Source organism: Lathyrus oleraceus, chromosome 6 (genome assembly GCF_024323335.1).
Source record: "Lathyrus oleraceus cultivar Zhongwan6 chromosome 6, CAAS_Psat_ZW6_1.0, whole genome shotgun sequence".
Lineage (NCBI taxonomy): Eukaryota > Viridiplantae > Streptophyta > Magnoliopsida > Fabales > Fabaceae > Lathyrus > Lathyrus oleraceus.
The window spans coordinates 243816907-243828505 of NC_066584.1; the positions used below are offsets into that span (position 1 = coordinate 243816907).

General features: G+C 34.2%; 2 protein-coding genes across 2 annotated transcripts; one reads left to right on the plus strand and one right to left on the minus strand.

Moving 5' to 3' along the window:
- Positions 1-644: 644 nt before the first annotated feature.
- On the plus strand, positions 645-3481 carry LOC127092639 (serine/threonine-protein kinase SRK2E). Its single transcript, XM_051031525.1, has 9 exons — positions 645-1203; positions 1378-1452; positions 1703-1804; positions 1887-1940; positions 2042-2134; positions 2237-2329; positions 2636-2740; positions 2822-2920; positions 3025-3481. The coding sequence occupies exons 1-9, from the start codon at positions 1036-1038 to the stop codon at positions 3319-3321; spliced, it is 1086 nt and encodes a 361-aa protein (XP_050887482.1). The 5' UTR covers positions 645-1035; the 3' UTR covers positions 3322-3481.
- Positions 3482-5671: 2190 nt separating this feature from the next.
- Positions 5672-11599, minus strand: LOC127092640 (uncharacterized). Its single transcript, XM_051031526.1, has 4 exons — positions 11314-11599; positions 10323-10751; positions 9027-9270; positions 5672-6013 (listed from the first exon to the last, which is right to left on the minus strand). Exons 1-3 carry the CDS (start codon positions 11404-11406, stop codon positions 9073-9075), a joined length of 720 nt encoding a protein of 239 aa, XP_050887483.1. The 5' UTR covers positions 11407-11599; the 3' UTR covers positions 5672-6013; positions 9027-9072.

Consider the following 11599-nt stretch of genomic DNA (forward strand, 5'->3'; position numbering starts at 1 on the left):
GTATTAGACCCAAGTTGTAAGAGTTTGCGAGTCATAAATACTCGTCTTTCAAGTCCAAAAATACATCCAACCAATCAAACTCTTTTTTCTCGCCGTCGTGCGATTGATCATAAAAACCTTTTCATAAACGAAAGTTATCTTGTCTTAAGATGATGTAAAACAATGCTTCGTCCATAATTGTTGAGTTGAGATAAGTGACATTTTTCCGAATGTTGATTTGTAAATCCATTCGATGTGTGGTATACGTCCGCTCCTCATCTGTTTTGGGTAAAATAATGTTTCTCGTTGATTAATACAAGATACCTTTCACTAAAATCGACCAACAAAAAAACATTTTCTACCCAGATTGATTTGGACGGTCAGCAAAACTCGCAAAACTCTAATGGACAGAATTGTCTATGTCGTATCATTTGCCTTTTGTCTTGGGTCTCATGAACGCCTAAAACAATCGTTTTTTAAAATAAAAACGTAATTTTTATACTAAAATTTATTATTCAACAAATTTAATATAAATGTATCCCAAATTTTCATTGGAGTCACTTTAAACTCGAATTAATTTGACATAATTCATGCAAAATCAATTTTTTTCACTTGTAATCCATACACTATTTCATGAATTCAAAGTGGTCACTATGTAATGTAATAAAATAAAATATCTGGTGCCACATGTTCCTAGATTCTCTGGTTTTAGATAAAATAAAAAATCACAAACTTTGGAGTGAGTGAGAAAGAAACCCAACAAACACACCATCCGATTTACACAACAAACAGAGATAGGAGTAAATGAAAACAAGATTTCATTTCACATTCACGAGCGAATTATCACCGCCCCTCTGCATCTGCAACTCCAACCACTGCTTCAGAACCTTTTTCACGTGTTTGAACAATAATCATAACTTGTTCTCTCTTTTCTTCAACCATCACCTACCCACCCACGTTTTCTTTTTCAAAGATCTCATCTGGGTTTTCTTCTTTCTCAATGTAAGAGATGCTGACATGCTGAATAATTGAAAAAAGGTGAGATTTTTAACAAAAATGAACACTGTTGGGCCAGGAGGAATGGATATACCGATTATGCATGAGAGTGATAGGTATGAGCTTGTTCGTGATATTGGGTCTGGGAATTTTGGGGTGGCTAGGCTTATGACAGATAAACACACTAATCAGCGTGTTGCTGTCAAGTATATTGAGAGAGGTGATAAGGTTTGCTTTTTCCTTTTTGTTTTTCATGTTTTCGTTTATGTGTTTTTTAACTCTTCATGATTTTCTATGCTTGGCTTTAAGGTACAATTTATTGAATTTTTGAAGGAATTACATGCATATTGATATGATTTTCTAGGCTTGATATTGAACTTAACCATACCTATTTATTAACAGATTGATGAAAATGTACAAAGGGAAATTATAAATCATAGATCACTGAGGCATCCCAATATTGTCAGGTTCAAGGAGGTTTGTACTCAAGCTATGAAGCACGGACACAAACACGAACACCAGACACCGACACTGATAATAATTTGAAAAAATAAAGAAATTAAATGCAACCACAAGTGTCTGTGTCGTGTCAGACCGACATTGACACACTTTTTTTAGAGGTGTTAGTGCTAAATGGCGCTGGAGATATATAGTTTTATGACATTTCTTCTAACCTTCGTATATTTATTTATATTAATCCGTAGTTGTACTCACTCGTCAAATATAGGTAATACTTACCCCTACACATTTAGCTATTGTGATGGAATATGCTTCTGGAGGAGAGCTATTTGAGCGAATATGCAATGCAGGACGGTTCAGTGAGGACGAGGTTCTTATCGTATTCCGTTCATTGTTTTGAATGCAGTATTTCTGCCGTGGTTAAAGTTAGTGACGATTATGTTGTGCTGCAGGCACGGTTTTTCTTTCAACAGCTAATATCAGGGGTTAGCTACTGTCATGCAATGGTACAAAATTTCAACACGCATAGTCATTACTTTTACAATCTGTCCAAACAATATAGTAAAATGCCTGACTCGAATTTATCTATTCGTATTTTTTAATATAGCAAATATGTCATCGTGACTTGAAGTTGGAGAACACGTTGTTGGACGGTAGTCCGGCTCCTCGTTTGAAGATTTGTGATTTTGGGTATTCAAAGGTATATACTTTTCTCATACTAGTTTGAAATTCTTTGAAGTTTAAATTTTCTCCGATATAAAGTAAAATAGTTTGTGTAATCATTACTGTCTTACTTCTGCAGTCATCAGTGCTACATTCGCAACCAAAATCTACCGTCGGTACACCTGCATATATCGCTCCTGAAGTTTTGCTTAAGAAGGAATATGATGGCAAGGTGATTTTGTAACTTCCATCCTTGGAAGAAAAATCATATATAGTTAGTGATATTCTGGAAATGTCTAATTGCATTGCGCAATTAGCTTCTTTTTTTTTTACGTATTTTGTTTATGTCAGTACCTAATTAGACTTTTGTTGTTTTCCTGTAAGTTTCAGTTAGTTGACATTTGTTACTTCAACCACCGGTAAATACACTCGTGAGGATTTGTAAATATTAGACGTTAATGCAGAAGCAATGCTTTCATTCAAGATAGCTTTTTCTTGCTTAAGAATACTTTATACTGATGTTGTTGCAATGGTCCAGATTGCAGATGTGTGGTCTTGTGGTGTTACCTTATATGTCATGTTGGTTGGTGCATATCCTTTCGAGGATCCGGATGAGCCTAAGAATTTTCGGAAGACTATTCATGTAACCTTTTGCAACTTCTTTTAAACCAATGTAGCAATAATAGGGAATTGCTGTTTTTGATGTTCTGGTTTTTTCTTGCAGAGGATTTTGAAAGTCCAATACTCAATTCCTGATTATGTTCAAATATCTCCCGAGTGCCGTCATCTGATCTCAAGGATCTTCGTTGCAGACCCTGCACAGGTGAAACTTATGTGCTTTTTATTATGTATAGCTTAATCATGTTTTTGTTTTGAAAGTTGCTGCATTATCATTCAATTGGAAACTAAGAATCTTTTGAAACACAGAGAATAAGTATGCCTGAGATTCGAAACCACATGTGGTTTTTGAAGAACCTTCCTGCGGATCTTATTGTCGGAAATACAATGAACGACCAATTTCAAGAGCCTGAACAACCGATGCAGACCGTTGAAGAAATCATGCAGATAATTAGCGAAGCTACTATTCCTGCAGCTGGAACTCATCAGTCTCTCAACCAGTATCTTACCGGTAGTTTGGACATTGATGATGAAATGGACGAGGATGTGGAAACCGATCCCGACCTTGATATCGATAGCAGCGGTGAAATAGTTTATGCAATGTAAGATGGTGTATCAAACAATGTGTGAGAAAAAGATTTCACATCTTTAAGGAAGGATTCTGTTATCTTGTGTGTATATGTTGTCAGCTTGAGAGAATCATGTTTACATTGCTACTTTGTATTATAGATGTATTAAGTTGTTATGTTATGATGAAGTTGCTGTTTTTCTTTTTCTTTTTCCTTTGAATTACTTTGTTAATCCTTGTTTGGTTTCATGCTTATTATAATTTCCAAGTATCGAAACATGTATGTAAGCCTTTGCATCTTGTGGTGTTCTATACTCATCATTTTGTTTAACACTATTTTCTCCCCTCTAATGGCTTCAAATAGAGGGTCGCAAAATGTTTCATCAAATGATGCTTCTGCGAAAATTTCTCTTGGAATAAAAAATGATTCTGCATGGGAATAATGTGTTTTAGTTGAACCAGCTTCAAGAAGAGTCAAGTGTTAATTATGTGAGGGTGAATTTATAGGAGGTGTTTATAGTATAAAACATCATTTTAAGGTTTACAAATTACAAAATAAGTTGTTCCAAAAGTCACAAAAAAAATAGCATCGAAGGTGATAATGACAATATAGGATTTAAGACACCAACCTATCATGAGGTTAGAGTGAAGCGTTTAGATTTTTATTATGGTCAAATTAGTAAAGATTTTGAGAAGTATATGACTCTTTGAAAGAAGTTAGGATGCAACATAATGACGAATGGTTGGACCAATAGGAAGAGAAGGACTGTACTCATTTTTTGGTGAATAGTCCTAAAGAAATTGTTTCATTTTATAAGTTTTTTTTATGCATGTGATATAATCAAGATAATTGATAAAGTTAATGATATTGTTGAAGATGTTAGGGAAGAAAATGTTGCAAATTACAGAACAACAGAAGAATTGCTGATGCAAAAGATAACAAAATTGTATTGAACATCGTGTGATGCTCACTGCATTGACTTGATGTTGGAAGATTTTGAGTTCACTGCATTGACTTGATGTTGGAAGATTTTGAGCTTACAGTTTAAATTATAATAATAACTAAATTAATGTTAAATATCAATGTTATTGTGTAATAATAATTTTTTTAACAATATAAATAAAATTTAAACTATTCTAAAATTTTGATAACTTTAAAAAAAAAGTTGTTCGTGAATTTTATAAAAAATAGTTATTTTTATGACTTTAGTATAATAAATATTAAACGTCCAAATTCATTTGATTTATCAGACCGTTATTGAGACTTTAAAATAAAACCCAATTTACATCATATTTAAGTTTTAGATCAGACTGAACAACTGTCAAAATATTAGACAAACACTTTTACCAGAGACGGTCTCTTATCTTATCCTGACACTAACAAAGTGGGAAATTGAAACAGAAAATCAAACATCTGATAAACAAATGATATGTATGGGGACAAGCTTATGGGTAGCATCTGCTGCATAATTAAATAAATATTTTGAATAGAATATAAAAAATATAAGAGAAACCTTTATTTACTATGTCTATTTTTTTTCTTTTCAGTAAGCAGTTCATAGATTAAATCTTTGATAGAGTCCGTTTATTTTATTTTTTTTATAGTTTTTTATAATATAATTATATTTTAAGTGAAGTTTTAAATAAAAATTAGTTTATTTAATTTTTCATAAATACTTGAAGTACAATGGACAAAGTTGGAAAATTAATTATTAAATTTAAAAGAGATCCTTTGACACATGATATACTCTATTATTATTCGAATAATTTAAAAAAAAAAAAGGAAAATTCTAGAAGAAAAAATTAAAAATTAATTTCAATTAGAAAAGTTAAAAATGGTTTTTTATTCCAATTACAATGCCTCTAATCAATGAAGCACTACACGAGGGATACATATCCAATATCCAATATAGTGATATGTCACTAATTGAATAATTAAATAATATAGGATACAATCCGTTAAAAACACATAGAAAATTTGTAATTAAATGTTTAGTTTAATTATAGTTTAACAAAATCAAATTCATAACACAAATTTTAACAAATTCCTAGAATGCAAAAATATAAATTTTGAGATATTGGAATACTTTTAAAGAAAGGAACTTTGCAAAGTAAAGTATCGTTGAGTCTAAAACTATTCATTATAAATAATATTAATAATATGCAAAATAAATAAATAAAAAGTAATAATTAATATGAATTAAATTTAAAATATTAGCATTGATAAAAAAATAAATGAAAAATAAAACCAATTTTAAAAATGGTAACTATCTGCAAATATCATGAATGAAGGGTCATTCAAAATGGGAATGAAGGGCCACTAAAAAAATTAAAAAGAAGAATTTGATACAAAAAATAGAGTCATATGTCGGAGGTGTATCATCGGCATGTCGGAACATATCGGCGTATCCGATAGATTTTCTTTTTTATGTCTATGTGCTTCATTGCTTCTTATACAAAACAAACCAATTTGATTCTCAGAAACATCGATAATCTATGAGCACAATGATCTTACTAAAAGGACAGTTTAAACTGAATTGCCTAATTTGTTCATATGGGTTCAAAATTGTGTACATGCTCCAATGTAAGCATGTCAATTGTTATATTACTCAAAAAAGACTAGGCATAGCAGTCTACATCTTTCCTCAACAAAGTGAATTCTAATTTCAATGAAATTCTCAATATACTGTTTGATTTACCAAGATCTTCATTAGTGATCATTTTTGTTTCCTGTATCACAAAGGAATTTGATGTTAATGAATAAATGACATTTTTCAATAACATTTTTAAAAAAGAATGTTACAAGCAAAACCTATGTTAAGTGAAAGAATTAGTACAACAGAACTAAAATGCATTGGTGTCTTCATCACAAACATACTAATATTTGCAGAATTAAGAGAGAACTTCATTATATTGGTGACTTGGTGTATTACTAACTAGAACTATCATTATTCTTTTATTTTATAAGTCAAGTTTACTAGACTAATTTTCTAAACAATCTAAAAAGTGTCACTTATTCATTCACATCAACAATTGACTCATAATGTTCTATCAAATACTATACTTCTATCTAGCTCATTAATGTCAAAATATTTCTTAATAGTTTTTCGGATAGCTATTTTAGGTCTAGCTCATTAATGTCAAAATATTTCTCAATAGTTTTTCGGATAGCTTTTTTAGGTCTTTCTCAACCTCCAGAGATTTGAGTATCCTTCATCTAACTTAAGGATGACAAATAGGCATGTCTACCCCGTTTAGGTCCGTCCTGCAAAAACCCGCAAAAAACGAGGCGGGACGGGACGGACATAGTTGAGGGTGCGGGCATAAAACCTTAGACTACCCCACACAAAAGTGCGAGCGGAACAAGGCGCGTCCGCGGACACTGCACCTTTTAGAACTAAGAATGCATAAAATTATGTTAATGTCCATGCCCACAAAAACCCGCGAAAAAAACAAAATAGGACAGACACATTAGAGAGTGAGGGCCTAAATCCTTAATATGCCCCTCATTAAAATGTGGGTAAAACGGACATGTCTAACGGGGTCATTTTGCCACCATAATCTAACTCACTCTCCTTTACTTTTTGGGTATGAATCTTTTACTAAAAGATTAATTAATTTATTTCAACTTTATACTTAATATTGTGTATACTACTTTTTAGTGATTAAATTTACTATGCATTTATTATAATCGATAATAACCAATAGTCAATTTACCCAGTTTTGTAAAATTACTATGTTTATTTATTTATTCAGTTATTTATTTATTCAATCTAACCAAGAGAAGTATATGCCGTCGTATCCTTACAACTTGCTGAAGATGTATCTTTAGATTTTCTTAATGAATTGGCCAAGTCCAAGGACCGTGAAGCAATTGTGGTGGTTGTAGACCGTCTCTCGAAGTATGCCGACTTCATTCAGTTAAAACATCCTTACACGGTACAAAAGGTGGTAGAACTATTCGCCGAGGTAGTGCGTCTTCTTCGTGCAGTCCCTCATTCCATAGTAACTGATTGGTACCCATTATTTGTCAATTTATTCTTGAAGGGGGTGTTTAAACTCCAAGGCATGGTGTTATCCAGAAATCGATGGACAAACCGAGGTGGTTAACCTTAGAAGACTACTTGCATTGTTTTGCCTTAGAACAGCTGCGACTCTGGTCTCCGTGGGTATCTTGGGTTGGATGGTGGTATAACCCCACACTTCATGCATCAACAGGAGTTGCACCTTTTGAAATTGCGTATGAGAGGAAACCTGTGCGCTTTTTACCTGGGGAAACTACGGTAGCATCTGTTGCCATGGATTTGATGAATCATGATGAGGCCCTCCAGCAGCTTAAGGAGCATTTGCAGTGTGTCCAACAACCACCAATTTATATCCCACTACTAAGTAGGCCTAGCTACATGGATCAAACGATGCGATAATGTTTTGTAATATATGATATATCTATCCAACTAATTAACCTCTAGGTCATTCTTAATAGTTTCTAGTTTTTCTAAATCTTCCTCTGCCTCTAGTAAACTGACCACCCTCCGTCTAATCTACTCCCCTTATTCTAGATTCTATGGGTTTTTTTCTCCCATGTCCAAACCACCTAAACTGAGATTCCACCATCTTCTCTATGATAACTGCTTCAACTCTCTCCCTCTCTCTAATGTGATCATTCCTAATGTGTTGATAATTAGAGGAAAGGTGCATTTTTCAGTAGGAGAAATGGGTGTTCCTCAAGCTTAGGTCCCATATGCAGAACACAGTGGCTCACATGCTCAATCATAACTTGGCTCACATGCTCAATCATAACTTGGCTCCAATGCTCTTTCAGATCTTTTCTGATTGAGAGGATTGGGGCAGTATCCTACAAGCTCAAAATGTCCGTGACTTCCTGCATTCACCCAGTCTTCCATATCTCTCAATTGAAGAAGACAGTTGGTGATTAATGGAGTGAGGAAGTGATAGGACTCTGAGGCCCAATAATAATGCTGACTAAAAGAAGGATCAGGTGTTGTACTGGACACTGGGCTACAGCCCAATTTGTAGAAGGTGTAATCTATAAGGAAGAAGGAATGAGGCAGTTATTGACGAGGCATGTCGGGCGCCGCTTTTGTGGGAGAATCTATTAGGATCGAGTGATTAAATGATTGGGATACAGCTAACTCATTCATGTAATAGACTATGAACTGTATTTTCAATTAGGCAGGAGGAATATTTCTCTCTAAGGGATCCTTGGCTCTGGTTGTTCCTTGCTTTCCTGTAAGAGCTATTGCTCAATTTCTCTTCAGTAATCAAAATTAACTCCAATGTTCATCCTGGATTCCTAACAGTGATCAACAGCTAAACTAAATCTCAGAGTGGCTAAAACTCTAAGTTTGATATCACCAAGGTAGATTATCTTACAAGGGTTTGATGAGAGTACTGAGCAAGGCACAAATACCATGTTCAAGTTCAATAAGCTTGGCTCAAGCTTGATTAGCCCTCAATTTCTCATCAAAAGAATTTTGGAATATTAATTTGGTCACTGCATGACATGTCCTAGAAAACCCTAACTTTTGGACTAATTGGATGCCAAAAAAGATTTCATCCCAGGACCAAATGGGGATTTAACTTTCACATTTATTTGAATGTATTTCCGCTCAATTTCCAGAATGCGTAACATTTAATGATAAATAATGAAACAAATTAAAGCCTCTGTGCAAACTACCGAAGATATAAGTTGTAGGATTTAGAAAAAATTTATGAACCTTACCACAGAAATGGACTTTGCAACCTTGTACCATAGCTCACGGGGTTAACTAACTATCAGACTCTGACATCTTCAATACTTTAGGTCTTCTATACCACAATATTGCAAACCATAGAGCCCTCAACAAAACCCCATTCGCAAAGTGAGGAATTAGTATACGTCCCCAATAAGGGTAATATGGACCTGGCAATTTGATCAATGTGAAGAAAATTGCAATTGCAATTAAATGCCATGGAACTTGTGCTTCCTGAAAATCAGACATGAAGAGATACGGTAAAAGAGGAAGATCAAATACAGTAAAGGGGGAAGGATGAGTATCAGATTGAGTTTCTCATATATTTTCTAATAATATAACTAGTAAAAAATTCCTCAGAAAATGAGGCACTCATTTAGTTTTCCTTTTATCTTTTTAAAGGCAAATGTTAGTGGTAACTGGTTAATTTGTAAGGGGAGAGAATTTATTAGCAACACAGATCGAATCATGGGACTCATTCTTAATACTCTGTCAGTGTTCCAATCTTCGGATTCAGAATCTAACTTAATATTCAATATGCAATCAGGGTAGTCATTCCCGGATAGTGGCGCGGAGTGGCCGACCCCAAAAGTGGGATAGCAGGATAGCATATAGCAGGATGACCGCTCTATTTGATCATTTTTTGGAGAAATTACATATAATAATTATAAACATATACTTAATATAAAATTAAACAAATAACTCAACTCATAAAATATTCATAAATCAAAGCACACATGACTCTTGAAGTGCATAAACGACTATTTAGGAAAGTTAAGGTTGAGTTTCAACTCAAATTTGATTGAAAAACCCAAATTTACCCTTAAAACATTGTAAAAATTTAAGGAGTAATTTTGGTTTTTAAGAGGGGAAAAGAATAGCGGGCCATAAACTGCTCTGGGCAGGGAGCCGCTCTGATCTGCTCCACTATCCTTCTATTTATCCTATAGCGGGCGTTAGTGTTCTGCCCCGCTAAGGCTCTTCCCATAGCGGTCGGCCTCCGCTCCGCTCCACATATTGGCCGCTATTGACTACTCTGCATGCAATCTTAATGTTGGATGTCTATGTTGGAAGACATAATTAAAGAACATCAATTGTAGTCATGAATGTTGTCATGTCAAATAACTGAAAAATGAAAGTTCAAAAGAAAGTGGAGCAAGCTCAATTGCCAGCAACTCAAGATAGAGGTAATGTAGTGGTTAAAAAAAACAGCTTAATGTAAAATCCAACTACTTTATTGAATATCTATTCTAGACTATACAATGAGGCATAGCAAATGATTTTACCCTTAGCCGTGGAGACAACTCTAATGCGGTCTCTTTAAGGATCCCGGCAAAAGCAGCTCCAAGGAGAATCGGAATAGGAACAAGAACTAGCTTACTTTGACGTGCGCAGTAGGATAACTCGCTGATGGAGGTAACTGTAAACACAGGTACATAAAGGTATTTGACAACCGCCAAAGTAAGATCAATAACAAGTTGAATGAAGTTTCCCAGTGCCGTGTTCCAAGGGAAATTCTTCACTGGCTGAGGAGAACTGTCCCAAAGCTTACGTACTTTTTCTATTAACCGGTCAAGTTGCCGTTTTCTATCATCATCTGATGAATGTGCAGACATATTCATAGCACATGAGATCTTAGGCCTTATCTTTTGAGATGCACAGAATGGCTGAACGCCTAAACAGCAAGCGTGCTTCCTGACAAAACCTGATACACCCTGCAGTAGCGAAAACAAGACTCTCAAGCTAATGAAACAAATCACTAAACCTAAAATGGCTGTGTAGTAATTTACACAGAAAAAACACTTTTCTTAAGAGAATGTAAAAGTAGTCTACAACTCTACATTTCAAAAACTTCAAAATATGAAAACTAGTCATTTCCAGATCGAGTAATTAATGCTACGCATCCTGCATTTAGGCTATGTAGACTATGGAATGGAATAGAGTGGCAAATCCATTTCATTGATGGAGCAGAATGGAACATGATCAAATCCATTTCATTTCATTCCATCTGATTTGGGATGGGATGTATGCAATGGAATGAACTAATTTGTTCGATTCTGTTCCATCAAATTATAAAAATTACACAAACAATAGAATGAAATCTACTTTCCATTCCGTCATGTTACATTCAATCCAATCATAGCCTTAGGGATTCAACTAACAACTACTAGAAATTGGCAAATAGTTAATCATTCATCTAATGCCCTAACCAGTAAATGATCTAGATGGGTTTTTTAACATTGAAAAATAAAAAATAAACAGTGAAAGTTTGAATACCTTGAATCCCCGAAAGGGAGGTTGATTTATGAAGGAGTTGGTACAGGTGAGAGGTTGGAAACAAGTGGAAGCGGAAGATAGGAGTTGAGACATTTTTGGAAGGAGAATTCAAATTGAAATTCAAGAAGAAATGAGGGTTAGGAAATAGAAGAATATTTAACGGTTTCAACTCTGTAATGCTACTCCCTCTCTACCCATGTGAAGAAGGAGCTATGTAAACGTGATGATAGAACCGATAGATTTCGGTGGCGTTTGTTTTTAATGTTTTTGTTAAATTTATATTTTT